Source organism: Eumetopias jubatus, unplaced genomic scaffold, assembly GCF_037043125.1.
Source record: "Eumetopias jubatus isolate StellerSeaLion01/CBP00866 unplaced genomic scaffold, mEumJub1_p1.0 scaffold_16, whole genome shotgun sequence".
Taxonomy (NCBI): Eukaryota; Metazoa; Chordata; class Mammalia; order Carnivora; family Otariidae; genus Eumetopias; species Eumetopias jubatus.
Window position 1 is genome coordinate 56,927,058 of NW_028274822.1, and position 16,778 is coordinate 56,943,835.

The 16,778-nt window shown below is 40.5% G+C and overlaps 1 protein-coding gene across 1 annotated transcript in view; it reads left to right on the forward strand.

The window, feature by feature from the left end:
• ARHGAP28 (Rho GTPase activating protein 28) overlaps positions 1-16,778 on the forward strand; it is a 209,498-nt gene that overhangs the window by 183,160 nt on the left and 9,560 nt on the right. Inside the window, exons 15-16 of the mRNA XM_028123945.2 lie at positions 10,077-10,133; positions 11,919-12,043. Of these exons, the coding sequence (XP_027979746.2) occupies positions 10,077-10,133; positions 11,919-12,043 (182 nt within the window). The remainder of the gene's footprint in view (positions 1-10,076; positions 10,134-11,918; positions 12,044-16,778) is intronic.

The window sequence follows — 16,778 nt, forward strand, 5'->3', positions numbered from 1 at the left end:
CTTTAGTTCTTTAAACATGGTTTCCATTAGTTCTTTGAACATTTTTAAAATATCTTATTTGAAGGCTTTTTCTAGTAACTTTAATGTCTAGGTTTCCTTCAGGAGTTTCTTTTGAAACTATTGAAACTACTTTTTCCCTGTGTATGGGCCATATTTTCTTGACCTTTTTTTGCCTGTCTCATATTTTTTGTTGTTGTTGAAGAATGGACGTTTTATTTATTTATTTATTTTGTAAGATTTTATGTATTTGACAGAGAGAGAGTGAGAGAGTACAAGCAGGGGGAGCAGCAGAGGGAGAGGGAGAAGCAGGCTCCCCATTGAGCAGCGATCCCAATGCGGGGCTGGATCCCAGGACCCTGGGATCATGACCTGAGCTGAAGTCAGATGCTTACTGAGCCACCCAGGTGCCCTGAAGAATGGACATTTTAAATATTACAATGTGGCAACTTTGGAAATAAGATTCTTCCCCCTCTTCTAGGGTTTGTTGCTGCTTGTTATAGCTGTTGTTTGTTTAATTACTTTTCTGCTGAGCTAATTTTGTAAAGTTTGAATCGTTTTATGTGGCTACTGAAATCTCTGCTCCATGAGCTTAGTGGTTAGCTAATGTTTGCACAGAGATTTTCTTAAATTTTGTACCAAAAAACTCCAAGTCTCTGTATGGTTTTTGGGTGCATCTTCAGCATTCAACCAGACAGTTTATGACTCTGCCTGAGCCTTCACTTCCTGCCTGGATAGAGCACAAAGGGCAGCCAGCTTAAGTTGACAGCCTAAGTTATTTTCAGGTCTTTTTTGAACACATGCACAACCCTTGGCATGCATGTGGCTTTCTAGATTCTCAGGAATATTTGGACTTTTCGAAGCCCTTATTCCCCGAAGAATCTCAGTTTCCAGCTTTGCCTCTCAAGCTTTTTAGTTAGTCTGTTGTTTTCTCCAAGTCATACCCACTGCATCAGGCAGCAATAACTAAAATATTTGCCTGTAAATGTTTTCACCATCATACCACTTTAGCACTGGTCAGGTTCCAAGTTAGTCAAGATAGAAGCAAGCCTTCTGAACCAGTATTTTGGGGAGCCACCAACCGGGTCAGAACAAAGAATTACAATTCTTTGTGAATGAGTCATTCTACTCCTTCCTGTACCTGTACCAAGAATGCAGGCTGTTATTTTTAAGCCTGGCACTGAGCTGGGGAGCAGAGATGGGGAAAAGTATAAGTTTGAAGATTGATTCATTTGTTTTAGAGAGGGAGAGAGAGAGAGAGAGAGAGAGTATGAGTGAGGGGAGGGGCAGAGGGAGAGAGAATCCTCATGCAGACTCCCTGCTGAGCATGGAGCCTGACACAGGGCTCAATGCCAGGACCCTGAGATCATGACCTGTGCCAAAATCAAGAGTTGGCTGCTTAACCGACTGAGTCACCCAGGTGCCCCATTTCTCTTACTTAAACACTCCCCTGGTTGCATCCTTTGGGCTAGTAGCCTCAGTGAATTAAAATCTTTCTCTGTGCCTCAATTTTCTTATATTATAAATTAGGGAGAAAAGTAATGATACCTAATTCACAGAGTTGTCATTAGTATCAACTCACCATGTGTAAAAGCACTTTTTGTAAGTTGTATAATGCTATATGAATGTCAGCTATTTTAATTTTTTGGTTGTAACATTAGAGATATGAAAAAAAATAGAATTTAAAGTTTATAAGTACCAGAGTCTGGGGGGCGGAGCAAGATGGCGGAGGAGTAGGAGACCTGGATTTCCTCTGGTCTCAAGAATTCAGCTGAATAGGGATCAAACCATTCTGAACACCTACGAGCTCAACAGGAGATTGAAGAGGAGAGTAGCAACAACTCTCTGTCTGAATAGAAAAGCGACCACTTTCTGGAAGGTAGGACGTGCGGAGAAGTGAATCTGAGGCGATATTTGGGAGGATAGACGGTGGGGGAGGGGGCCTCCGTCGGCCGCTTCTGGCAAGTGATAGAGCCGTGGAGCACAAAATTGGAACTTTTAGAAGTTGGCTCCGCGGAGGGACGTCGCTGCAGTGGCTAAGCGACGGGTGGAATCCTCCCGGGACAGTGTAGTCTCAGGACCCTTGGGGTCAAAGAAAGACCAGGGGTGCCTGAGTGCAGCAGAGCTCCCAGGTATCAGAGCAGGGAAGCCGGCTGCAGAGACGGAGCCGAGGCGCGGGCTCTCAGCTCGGGGTTGCCATAAACTGTGATCCGCGGCCCAGTCGGGCCACTGCTCCTCCAGCAGGGACCCAACAAGTGGCAGAGCCGGGGAGACTCCCCTCCCTTCCCCGGGAGGAGCAGAGCAGGAGTGCACCGCAGGGATCTGCTGGGTTTGCAGACTCTACACGGGGTCGGGTGCCAGAGATGGAAATGCTCCGTCACAGGACAGGTGAGCACGGAGTGCGGCCGGAGACCGGGAACACAGGAGTGACTGGCTGCTTTTCTCTGGGGGTGCACTGAGGAGCGGAGCCCCGAGTTCCTGCCTCCTCTGGGGCAGAGATTGGGAGGCCATTTTCACTGTCCTCCTCCAAAGCCGTAGGGAAAGCTTGCAGGGAACAAAAGCTCCTGAGAGCAAACCGAGCAGCTTGCTTAGCTGGGACCGACAAGGGGCGGGGCACTTCTGCCTCCAGCAAAGACATTTGGGAACCACGGCAACAGGCCCCTCCCCCAGAAGATCAGCACAAACAGCCAGCAAGCCAAGACCAAGTTTACCGATCAAGGAGAACGGGAGAACTCCAGCGCTAGGGGAATACTGCACATAGAATTCATGGCTTTTTTTACCATGATTCATTAGTTTTTCAAAGTTAATTTTTTTAACTGTTTTTTTAATTTCTCTTTTTCCCTTTTTCAACCAACATCTTATCAATCCCTTTTTTTAAAAAAAAGCATTTTTTATTTTTCATTTTTAGAGTCATATTTTATCCCTTCATAGTAGTTACCCTTATTTTTGGCATATATATATATATATATATATAAGTTGTTCTCCCTTAAAATTTTGAGATACAGTTTCTTCTAACAGATCAAAATATACCCTAAATCACTAGTGTATGGCTTTGTTCTAGTCTGCTGCCTGATCACATTCTCTCCCTTTTTTTTTTAAATCTTCTTCTTTCTTTTTTCAAAAAACTTCTTATCGTATCAATTCCTTTTAAAAAATCTTTTATAATTTTCATCTTTACAGTCATCTTCCATCCCTTCATTGTATCAACCCTTATTTTGTATATATATAAGTCTTTCTTCCTTTTAAAATTTTAGGAGGCACTTTTTTCTAACAAACTAAAATACGCCCAATATCTAGTGTGTGGCACTGATCTATGCACTAGCCTGATCATATTTGATCATATTCGGTTTTTTTTGTATTGTTCTGTTTTTGTTTTTAATCTTTTTCTTTTTGTTTTTTTTTTTCTTTCTTTCTTTTCTCTTTCTTTTTTCTTGCTTTCCTTTTCTTTTCCCCTGGTTTCCGGTCTTTTCTGATTTGTATAGAGTATATTTGCTGGGGACGTTGTTAACCTGTTAGCATTTTGTTCTCTCATTCATCTATTCTCCTCTGGACAAAATGACAAGATGAAAAAAATGACCTCAGCAAAAAGAACAAGAGATATTACCGTCAGCCAGGGACCTACTCAATACGGACATTAGTACGATGTCGGACCTAGGGTTCAGAATCATGACTTTAAAGATACTAGCTGGGCTTGAAAAAAGCGTGGAAGTTATTAGAGAAACCCTTTCTGGAGAAATAAAAGAACTAAAATCTAACCAAGTCGAAATCAAAAAGGCTATTAATGAGGTAAAATCAAAAACGGGGGCACTAACTGCTAGGATAAATGAGGCAGAAGAGAGAATCAGCAATATAGAAGACCAAATGATGGAAAATAAAGAGGCTGAGAAAAAGAGAGAGAAACAACTACAGGATCACGAGGGCAGAATTTGAGAGATAAGCGATACGATAAGACGAAACAACATTAGAATAACTGGGATTCCAGAAGAAGAAGAGAGAGGGGGGCAGAAGGTATATAGGAGCAAATTATAGCAGAGAACTTCCCTAATGTGAGGAAGGAAACAGGCATCAAAATACAGGAGGCACAGAGAACCCCTCTCAAAATCAATAATAATAGGTCAACACCCCGACATCTAATAGTAAAACTTATGAATCTCAGAGACAAAGAGAAAATCCTGAAAGCAGCTCGGGAGAAGAGATATGTAACCTACAATGGTAGAAATATTAGATTGGCAACTGACCTTTCCACAGAGACCTGGCAGGCCAGAAAGGACTGGCATGATATCTTCAGAGCACTAAACAAGAAAAATATGCAGCCAAGAATACTATATCCAGCTAGGCTGTCATTGAAAATTGAAGGAGAGATAAAAAGCTTCCAGGACAAACAAAAACTAAAGGAATCTGCAAACACGAAACCAGCCCTCCAAGAAATACTGAAAGGGGTCCTCTAAGCAAGGAGAGAGACTAAAATCAGCACAGATCAGAAAGGAACAGAGACAATATACAGTAACAGTCACCTTACAGGCAATACAATGGCACTAAATTCATACCTTTCAATAGTTACCCTGAATGTAAATGGGCTCAATGCCCCAATCAAAAGACACAGGCTATCAGGTTGGATTAAAAAACAAGACCCATCAATATGCTGGCTGCAAGAGACCCATTTTAGACCCAAAGACACCCCCAGATTGAAAGTGAGGGGTGGAAAACCATTTACCATGCTAATGGACACCAAAAGAAAGCTGGGGTGGCAATCCTTCTATCAGACAAATTAGATTTTAAACCAAAGACTGTAATAAGAGATGAGGAAGGACACTATATCCTACTTAAAGGGTCTATCCAACAAGATATCTAACAATTGTAAATATCTATGCCCCTAACATGGGAGCAGCCAATTATATGAAGCAATTAATAACAAAAGCAAAGAAACACATCGACAGCAATACAATAATAGTGGGGGACTTTAACACCCCCCTGACTGAAATGGACAGATCATCTAAGCAAAAGATCAACAAGGAAATAAAGACTTTAAATGACACACTGGACCAAATGGACTTCACCATTACATTCAGAACATTCCATCCCAAAGCAACGGAATACACATTCTTCTCTAGTGCCCATGGAACATTCTCTAGAATTGATCACATCCTAGGTCACAAATCAGGTCTCAACCGGTACCAAAAGATTGGGATTATTCCCTGCATATTTTCAGACCACAATGCTTTGAAACTACAACTCAATCACAAGAGGAAAGTCAGAAAGAACACAAATACATGGAGGCTAAAGAGGATACTACTAAAGAATGAATGGGTCAACCAGGAAATTAAAGAATTAAAAAAATTCATGGAAACCAATGAAAATGAAAACAATGGTTCAAAATCTTTGGGATACAGCAAGGGCAGTCCTAAGAGGAAAGTATATAGCATTACAAGCCTTTCTCAAGAAACAAGAAAGGTCTCAAATACACAACCTAAACCTACACCTAAAGGAGCTAGAGAAAGAACAGCAAATAAAGCCTAAACCCAGCAGGAGAAGAGAAATAATAAAGATCAGAGCAGAAATCAATGAAATAGAAACCAAAAGAACAGTAGAACAGATCAACGAAACTAGGAGCTGGTTCTTTGAAAGAATGAACAAGATTGATAAACCCCTGGCCAGACTTATCAAAAAGAAAAGAGAAATGACCCAAATCAACAAAATCATGAATGAAAGAGGAGAGATCACAACCAACACCAAAGACATACAAACAATTGTAAGAACATATTATGAGCAACTCTATGCCAGCAAATTAGATAATCTGGAAGAAATGGATGCATTCCTAGAGATGTATCAACTACCAAAATTGAACCAGGAAGAAATAGAAAACCTGAACAGACCTATAACCACTAAGGAAATTGAAGCAGTCATCAAAAATCTCCCAACAAACAAAAGCCCAGGGCCAGATGGCTTCCCAGGGGAATTCTATCAGACATTTCAAGAAGAATTAATACCTATTCTCCTGAAACTGTTCCAAAAATTAGAAATGGAAGGAAAACTTCCAAACTCATTTTATGAGGCCACCATTACCTTGATCCCAAAACCAAAGACCCCATCAAAAAGAAGAACTACAGAGCAATATCCTTGATGAACATGGATGCAAAAATTCTCACCAAAATACTAGCCAATAGGGTCCAACAGTACATCAAAAGGATTATTCGCCATGACCAAGTGGGATTTATCCCTGGGCTGCAAGGCTGGTTCAACATCTGCAAATCAATCAACGTGATACAATACATTAACAAAAGAAAGAACAAGAATCATATGATCCTCTCAATAGATGCAGAAAAAGCATTTGACAAAGTACAGCATCCTTTCTTGATCAAAACTCTTCACAGTATAGGGATAGAGGGTACATACCTCAATATCATAAAAGCCATCTATGAAAAACCTACAGCGAATATCATTCTCAATGGGGAAAAGCTGAGAGCTTTTCCCCTAAGGTCAGGAACGTGGCAGGTATGTCCACTCTCACCACTGCTATTCAACATAGTATTAGAAGTCCTAGCCACAGCAATCAGACAATAAAAAGAAATAAAAGGCATCCAAATCAGCAAAGAGGAAGTCAAACTCTCACTCTTTGCAGATGATACGATACTGTATGTGGAAAACCCAAAAGACTCCACTCCAAAACTGCTAGAACTCATACAGGAATTCAGTCAAGTGGCAGGACATAAAATCAATGCACAGAAGTCAGTGGCATTCCTATACACCAACAACAAGACAGAAGAGAGAGAAATCAAGGAGTCGATCCCATTTACAATTGCACCCAAAACCATAAGATACCTAGGAATAAATTTAACCAAAGAGGCAAAGGATTTGTACTCAGAAAACTATAAAAATACTCATGAAAGAAATTGAAGAAGACACAAAGAAATGGAAAAGCGTTCCATGCTCATGGATTGGAGGAACAAACATTGTGAGGATGTCAATGCTACCTAGAGCAATCTACACATTCAATGCAATCCCCATCAAAATACCATCCACTTTTTTCAAAGAAATGGAACAAATAATCCTAAAATTTGTATGGAACCAGAAGAGACACCGAATAGCCAGCAGAATCTTGAAAAAGAAAAGCAAAGCTGGCGGCATCACAATTCCGGACTTCCAGCTCTATTACAAAGCTGTCATCATCAAGACAGTATGGTACTGGCACAAAAACAGACACATAGATCAATGGAACAGAATCGAGAGCCCAGAAATGGACCCTCAACTTTATGGTCAACTCATCTTTGACAAAGCAGGAAAGAATGTCCAATGGCAAAAAGACGGTCTCTTCAACAAATGATGTTGAGAAAATTGGACAGCCACATGCAGAAGAATGAACCTGGACCATTTCCTTACACCACACACAAAAATAGACTCCAAATGGTTGAAAGACCTCAATGTGAGACAGGAGTCCATCCAAATCCTAAAGGAGAACACAGGCAGCAACCTCTTCGACCTCAGCCGCAGCCACTTCTTCCTAGAAACATCGCCAAAAGCAAGGGAAGCAAGAGCTAAAATGAACTATTGGGATTTCATCAAGATAAAAAGCTTTTGCACAGCAAAAGACCCAGTCCACAAAACCAAAAGACAACCGACAGAATGGGAGAAAATATTTGCAAATGACATATCAGATAAAGGGCTAGTATCCAAAATCTCTAAAGAACTTATCAAACTCAACACCCAAAGAACAAATGATCCAACCAAGAAATGGGCAGAAGACATGAACAGACATTTTTCCAAAGAAGACATCCAAATGGCCAACAGACACATGAAAAAGTGCTCAACATCGCTCGGCATCAGGGAAATCCAAATCAAAACCTCCATGAGATACCACCTCACACCAGTCAGAATGGCTAAAATTAACAAGTCAGGAAACAACAGATGCTGGCAGGGATGTGGAGAAAGGGGAACCCTCCTACACTGTTGGTGGGAATAGAAGCTGGCACAGCCACTCTGGAAAGCAGTATGGAGGTTCCTCAAACAGTTGAAAATAGAGCTACCATATGATCCAGCAATTGCACTACTGGGTATTTACCACAATGATACAAATGTAGGGATCCGAAGGGGTACGTGCACCCCAATGTTTATAGCAGCAGTGTCCACAATAGCCAAACTGTGGAAAGTGCCAAGATATCCATCGACAGATGAATGGATAAAGAAGAAGTGGTATATATACACAATGGAATATTATGCAGCCATCAAAAGGAATGAGATCTTGCCATTTGCAACGACATGGATGGAACGGGAGGTTGTTATGCTGACTGAAATAAGTCAATCAGAGAAAGACATGTATCCTATGACCTCACTGATATGAGGAATTCTTAATCTCAGGAAACAAACTGAGTGTTGCTGAGTGGTGGGGGGTGGGAGGGATGGGGTGGCTGGGTGATAGACATCGGGGAGGGTATGTGCTATGGTGAGCGCTGTGAATTGTGCAAGACTGTTGAATCACAGATCTGTACTTCTGAAACAAATAATGCAAGATATGTTAAGAAAAAAGAAAAAGAAGTAGATAGCAGGAGGGGAAGAATGAAGGGGAGTAAGTCGGAGGGGGAGACGAACCATGAGAGACAATGTACTCTGGAAAACAAACTGAGGGTTCTAGAGGGGAGGGGCATGGGGGGATGGGTTAGCCTGGTGATGGGTATTAAGTAGGGCACGTTCTGCATGGAGCACTGGGTGTTATGCACAAACAATGAATCATGGAACACTACATCAAGAACTAATGATGTAATGTATGGTGATTAATACATAACAATAAAAACATTTAAAAAAAATAAAGTTTATAAGTACCATGGAAGCAAATACTTAAAGAAACAGTCTTTTTTCAATTCTGTTGTACTATACCATGTATTTACCTCTTAACTTTGATTAGAATAGTTCATTAACAGGTTACAAAGTTCAAAAGGTACAAAACACTAGAATAAAAATTGGCCACCTCTGACTTCCTCTCCTGGAGATAAATAATATCACCAATGATAGGATGGGTGTGCCCTAAAACATCCAGATGTATATACTTCCAAAGAGGCATGCTGCACATGTAAACAAATATGTTTGTTTGTTATGACTTTGTTACATTAACATGTTATGTGGAGCACAGGGTGCTGGATGGTCAATCACACACAGCTCAACACCAAGCCATAAGAGAAATTGAAATAGGAAAGTTTAGTATTCACAGGTTCTGGAGGAAGTACAAGGCATGCCTCAAGGAGTCATATGGGCGGGTCAAGGCAGGATGCAGACAGAGCCATAGAACCTGGGGCACATTTCTTTGTTAAGGTCCATTAGTGCAGTGATTTGGGGTTCCCAGGCTAAGGCCACATTGGTCAATCCAAACCAAAAGAGTGTTTTTTTGGTGCTCTCCACAGGGGTCTTATCTAAGGGGCACACAAGGGGTTGACCCTGGGAGGTGGGGAGACTGTTGATCATGCAGGTTACAAGGAAGTCATATCAGGACTCCACGAATTGCTTGAGACTGTATGGGCTTATGTCTAGGGCATGGGCTTGCATGAGGGACTACTGTCAGTTTAAGGTCCCTGCAGGATGCTTGGCCAAACAAAATGGATGCTGAGGCAGCAACACCATGGAGTGTAGCTGACCTGAACTCTTGACAGTGTTCTTCCCTTTTGCATGAATGGTAACATACATGAGATACTGTCCTGTGTCTTGCTTTATTGACTTAAAAAATCATGGTCATTATTCCATATCATTATTCCATTATCAATCTACAAAGCCTTCTTTGCTTCTTTTGCACAGTATTCCATAGATACATCATAATTTATGTAAGCAATCCCATATTGTTGAACAGTTAGATTGTGTCAGTCTTTTGCTAATAAGATTTATGCACTAGTGAACAAACTTGTATATATGTTATTTCTTACAAGTGAAGTATATTTGTAGGATAAACTTACAGATGTAGCATTGTTTGGTCATTTTATACTTAGATAAATATTTCCAGAATGTTTTCCATAAAGATTGTTAACAGTTTACACTTCCAAGAGCAGCATGTACTTATTTTCCCAACATTAATCCTGAGGACTAAATGTGTTTTGTTTTAGGTTATAAGCCCCAAGACTTCAAAGGTACTGCAAAAATCACCCTCTTCGAGAAGAATGGTAAGAAAACAAATAATTTCCTTTCCTCTCTTATTAACTCCCTACATGGTATTCTCTGGCTGTATCTATCATGCCTATGTACAATTTTGGTCATGATCTATCCTTCATACTGGACACATTTCATGTGGCATATGAAGGAATATTATAGGGAGAGAGTCAACTAACTGATGACTCAAAATGTATGGTTAGGCAGCCTGTACACAAGTGTGAATACTGTAGGAATTTATAGGGAAAATGTGATTGTTACGATCACAGGTTCAGTAATAGCATCAGGAAGGTAGAATTTATCTTACACAGGTTTCTGGGGTGGGGGTGGGGGGAGGTGGCACTGGAAGAGGAAGGACATGAAATACCCAGAACAGTGTTTTAGGAGTTTAGTCTTGGCTCCAATGACCCGACACCCTGTAGCCTCCCCCCAAGGTCCATCACCCTCAACATCCTGGCATGCTCTCCTGGTTCTTACTGGTAATAGTATAAAAGTACCATAATAACTGACCCTATTTTAAAATATTTTCTCTTAGTTTCCTACCACAAACTAGGTAGGTTAAAATATTAGAAATTTATTCTCTCACAGTTCTGCAGGCTAAAAGTCTGAAATCAAGGAATCTGCTTAGTTCGTTCCTTCTGAAGGCTGTGAGACAAGGATCTGTTCTTGACATCATTCCTAGCTTTTGGTGGTGCCACCAATTCTTGATATTCCTTAGCTTGTAGATACATCACTTCAATCTCTGCCTCCATCTTTACACACTGAGTGTGTGTGTCTGTGTCTCTTTTATAAGAACAGTAGTAGCCATATTGGATATACATCCACCGTATTCCATTACAACCTCATCTGAGCTAATTAATTACAACTGCAATGACCCTATTTCCAAATAAGGTTATATTCTCAGCTACTGGGGGTTATGCTTCAAATATCTTTTGGGGGGGACACAGTTCAACCCATAATATATTCCTTTTAGGGTATATATTGAGTCACTTTAACTTAAACCTTCTATATCAACCATGCCATCCTTTGAGAATGTTCCAATTTAAAATGATTACCTGAGGAGTTAGCCAGATCCTCAGATAGAAATTTATTTCTATTCATATCTAGATAATGAATTTTAAAAATATTCCAAATTTGGAAACAAAAGGAATTTTCCAGTCAATCCTGACAAAACAGAAATTTCTGTTAGACCATGCCATTCATTATGATTATTTCACTTAACAGGAGCTCCATGGTAGGTCTGCAGGCCAGTCTTGTCATATGAAAGCAGAGATACTGAACAGTCCATACACTGCTCATCAGAGTATTATCACATACTTTGAGGGATCAAGTTTTAAGTGCTCACTTGGAATTCAACTTGGGCCCCCAATCATTGTTATTAACTAAAGAAAAACGATATTTAAAAAGCCATATTTTCTAATTGATTCTCAAATTTTCCAGAAGGTTGATCTTAAAATATACTGAAATACAGAATTCTGCTTAAAGTAAGCTTATTTAGGGCACAGTTCAAGGAAATGAACTGATAGAAACATGAGATTTTGTCATAACCTAGTGTTACTTCTCTCATTTTAAGGCATTATAGCAAGGCCTTAAGTGTGTAACAAGAGTAAAATCCCAGGTTAAGTTTAGTGAATCTCCTGTTAAAAAGAAAGCAGTGTTTCATTCTGGTTAAATACTGATCACATTCACATGTTTTCCTAATTCACACTGCCACTGATTTTCATCTCTCTTAAATGCAGTCATTAAAATGGTATTCATCCTAGTTTGACAGAATGTACTAAATTTTTCCTCATTGGCAGTCTGACGTGCCGGAAGGAGTCATAAGGGTCCATGCTCCACTTCTCTCTAAGGTGTCCATGGCCATTCAGCTCACTAGTCACACCAAGGCCAAAGACATACTGGCAAAATTTCAATATGAGAACAGGTGAGTAAAAGTGAATATAGGTTTCTGTACAAGAAAGGTGACGTTTTATCAGACGAGTGACTTTCCAGGCATTTACAAACTTGACCTTTTTGGAAAATTAGAACCTGTTACTTTGGGTACTTTACCAATAGAGTAAGTCAAAAGTAGAGAAAAAGATTAAGTAGACCATAGAATTATTGATAACAGAAGTTTTTTTTTTTTTTAAGGAATTTCTACAAATGGGATTCTTAATAGATATCTTCTATCTTGGTGGTTTCATTTACTACATGAGTTTTACCTTTTATTAGAATAAAAAATATAGCAAGTTAGTTTTAGAGCTACCTGGAATACCATTCCAGGCTTCATTGAGTTTCAACATGCCTAGATGAGATAAAGTTTATATAGTAAATGGACATCATAGCCGTTGTTTTCCTTAAAACATACTACTAATAAATCTTGGGATCAGAATTTTATTTACAAAAAATCCTTTTGCTCATCTCCCATAAGTCACCTTGAAGCAGCATTAATCAGGGTAATTTTTCTCTAGGCATGCTTATTCAAGGATAAACATTTGCCCTAAGGTTTTTAAAAGATGAGAAGCATGAGAGGCACTAGTTTAAATCCATCCATTAGAGAGGAGGTACAGCTTGATGGTCTCTAGTAAAACTTATGGATATTCTTTTTGTTGTTGTTGTTAGAAAAGAGAGTGAGAGCAAGCGGGGGGGGGGGTTGGGAAGGGCAGAGGGAGAGGCAGAGAATCTTAAGCAGACTCTGTGCTGAGCACAGAGCCCAACGTGGGGCTTGATCTCACAACCCTGAGATCATAACCTGAGCTAAAATCAAGAGTTGGACACTTAACTGAGCCACCCAGGTGCCCCAAAACTGATGGAAATTTCTAAAGAGAAGCTTTCCAAACATGTTAAGAAGGAGTACTCATGTTGGGGGGGGGGGAGCCAATTACGGAAGATTACATACCATAAGACTCCATTCATACAACATGTTGAAGTGACAAAATTTTAGAAATGCGGGGTAGGTTAGTAGTTGCTGGGAGTTGGGGAGAGGAGATCATGGGAGGGAAATGGGTATGGTCATAAAAGGGCAACACAAGGATCTGACAGTGTTGCAGTTACTCAGTATCTTGACTCTGGTGGTAACTGTATTGAACTTAACACACATACACACAAATGAGTACAAGTAAAGTGGGAAATTTGAATAGGATAGGTGGATCATAGCAATGTCAGTATGCTGGGACTTTATACTGTATTTGTATAAAATGTTACCATTTGGGGAGAAGTGGGCAAAGAGTATGAGGAATTTTTCTGTATTATTTCTTAAAACTATGTATGAATCTACCACTATCTCAATGAAAATATTTCAATTTAAAAAAACAAGAGTAGCCAATAAAAGTAATCTATGGTGTTAGAAGCCAGAACAGTGGCTTTCTGTGAGGGTGGAAGGGTTGGTGACTAAGAAGCCTTGACAGTGGCTTTGGAGACGTTCCTGTTTTAGATTATGCGGGCTGGTTACGTGGTATGTTCGCTTTGTGAAAATTCTTCAAGTATTCTTATGATGTGTGCATGTTTTGTATGTTCTCTCTCTCTCCATATACATATGCATATATATGTATGTGTATATATAAGCATACATAAAAAAGAAAAGAAGAGTAAACAGTCCAGCAGGAGCCCGGAAAACGTACTTCTCTCTGTTGCTAGAACACTGTAAGTAGTAATTGCTAGGCAGTAGTAGAAAGACTTGAAATTCCACTCGGGGGATGTGAACATCCAATAGATGGCTAGTCACATGCGTGACAAAACTGCCCCTGGATTCTCATGTAGACCTTTTGTAGAATGAAAATGTTCTAATAAAAATAAATTAGAATCAGTGACTATAGATAGATGCAAATCCTTTGTATGAACTTCAAAAGATGTTGTTCAGTCCATTTTCTTCACTCGTTAGAACTGTGGCCAATTTCAGTTTAGTTGTAAACTGGCTCATTTTTGCCTGTTTAACTAGAGGCTTATTTTCTGACTACTAACCACCTCTTCTGTTTAAGTAAAAAAAAAGGGGGAGAGAGAAGTCCCATTCCTCCCAGGTCCTCCCTCTTCTGACTAAAAACCCTTGGACATAACACAATGACAAGCATAGGAAGACTCTGAAAGGTAAAGAGCCAAGTGCGGACTGCCTAGGAACATCGGGCCTGTGAAACAACATGGTGGTGAATGCCTGGATTTCCTTATTGCCTCCCATATGTCCAGGCAGGGTGCTGTAGGAACCTTCAGCCTGGCACAGGCACACACAATAATGAGCTCCAAGAAGAAGATCCTGTTCCCGCAGCCAAAGGACTGGAGAGAAGGTGGCCTAACCACAAAAAACCATTTTGGCAATACCTGCCCTGCTCCAACCAAACACCAACAGAAAAAGCACACCACTACACCTGTATTTTCAGGGGGACCAAGCAGGCAACTGATGTATATGCCCCACCCGACAGAATCAGGTGGCAATCCAGTTCCCAACCACAACAGTGTTAGCAGGGTCCTGCCTCTAGCTGAGTCTCCTCCACCCAGCAGCAATGAGACCTGACAAATCAGTGCAAAGCAGACGGTTATTGACCAGCTTCACCGCCCCCCACCCCCCCCCCGCCCCAGAGTCAGAAAGGTCCATTGAAGAGCTGAGCTTTACCCTCACCCAACAGCAACAAAGCAGCAAGAGTCTACCTTCTGTTGCCTCTCCCTGGGGCCAGCAGAGCCCAGCAGGGGCTGATCTTACACCCTCAATCAGAGGCAGCAAAGCAGGGCCAGTTGGTGTCCCACTTTCACTGGGCAGGTGTCAGTGGGGCTCAGCAAAAAGCTGAATATACACACCCACCCAGCCCTTGTGCTAAACTTCAACAGGAGCAATGGCTGCCAAAAAATGATGATTAAATAAGATCCAGAGTCTCATAATATCCAGTGTCTGCAGTATGATACAAAATCATTCATTATACGTAAAACCAGGAAAATCACAACAGGAATGAGAAAAGACAATTGAGAAATGCCAGCGCTAAATTGAATCAGATGTTAGAATTATCTGACAAGGATTTTACAGCAGCCATCACACACATGCTTCAACAAGCAGTTATGAATTCTCTTGAAACGAAAAAATAGAAAATCTCAGCAAACAAATAGAAGTTATAAAAAAGAATGAAATGAAAATTATGGAACTGAAAGAATAACTGAAATAAACTCACTAAATGGGCTCAATAGCAGAATGGAGATGACAGAGGATATAATCAGTAAATTTGAGGAATTGAGGAATATCAGGAGCATTATTCTGAACAACAGAAAGAAGACAGACCCAAAAAAGTGAATATAGCCTCAGGGATCCATGGACTGTAACAAGAGAGCTAACATTTGCATCATTTGCAGTACCAAAAATATAGAAACAGAGAGGAACTGAAAAAATATTTGAATAAATAATGACTGAAAACTTTCCAAATTAGCAAAAGGTATAAACCTACATATTTAAGAAACTAAGTGAACCCAACCAGGACAAACCAAAGAAATCCCTTCCAAAACAACGTAATTAAACTTGTAAAAATTAAAGACAAAAAAACAAAAAAACAAACCTTGAAAGCATCCAGAGCAAAGTAATGCCTTTCTTACAGGGAACACCAATTCTGATTATAGCAGATTTCTCATTTCTCATTTGAAACCCTGGAGGCGGGGCGCCTGGGTGGCTCAGTCGTTAAGCGTCTGCCTTCGGCTCAGGTCATGATCCCAGGGTCCTGGGCTCCCTGCTCAGCTGGAGGCCTGCCTCTCCCTCTCCCACTCCCCCTGCTTGTGTTTCCTCTCTTGCTCTCTCTCTCTCTGTCAAATAAATAAAAACTTAAAAATCTTTAAAAAAAGAAAAAAAGAAAAAGAAACCCTGGAAGCCAGATGGAAGTGGCATAACATCTTTCCAAGTACTGAAAGAAAGGAACTGTCAACCTTGAAATCTATGTCCTGCAAAAAATATATCTTTCCAGAATGAAGGGGAAACAAAGACATTCTTCGGTGAGACAAAACTAAGGAATTTTGTTGCTAGCAAATTTACCCATAAAGAATGAATAAAGGAAGTTCTCTAAATAGAAAGAAAATGATAAAGGCTTGAAACATCAGAAAGGAAAGGAGAACATCAGAATGGGGAAAAAAAGAGTAGTAACTGTAATAGATTATCCTCCTCCTTATGCTTTTTTTTTTAAAGATTTTATTTATTTGACAGAGACACAGCGAGAGAGGGAACACAAGCAGGGGGAGGGGGAGAGGGAGAAGCAGGCTTCCCGTGAACACAAGCAGGGAGCCCGATGCGGGGCTTAACAACTGAGCCACCCAGGCGCCCCCCTTATGCATTTCTTAAATCATATTTGATGGTTGAAGCAAAAATTGCACCACTGGATATGGTGCTCAGTGTATGTTGAGGACACATTTAAGACAACTTACTTTCTTCCTTCCTTTCTTTTAAAAGATTTATTTATTTTAGAGAGAGAGAGTGGGGGAGGGGGTTAGGAACAGGAGAGGGAGAATGAGAATCTCAGAGTCCCTGCTGAGAGAGGAGCCGAAGGCAGGGCTCCATCCCACGACCCCAAGAACATGATGTGAGCTGAAATCAAGAGTTGGATGCTCAACCTCCTGAGCCACCCAAGTGCCCCAAGACAATTATATTTTGAAAGGGTTGAGGCTCAGCCCTCCTTATTGTCTGCATAGTGACTTCTCTCCAAAGAGTGGAGTATGTAAAGGGG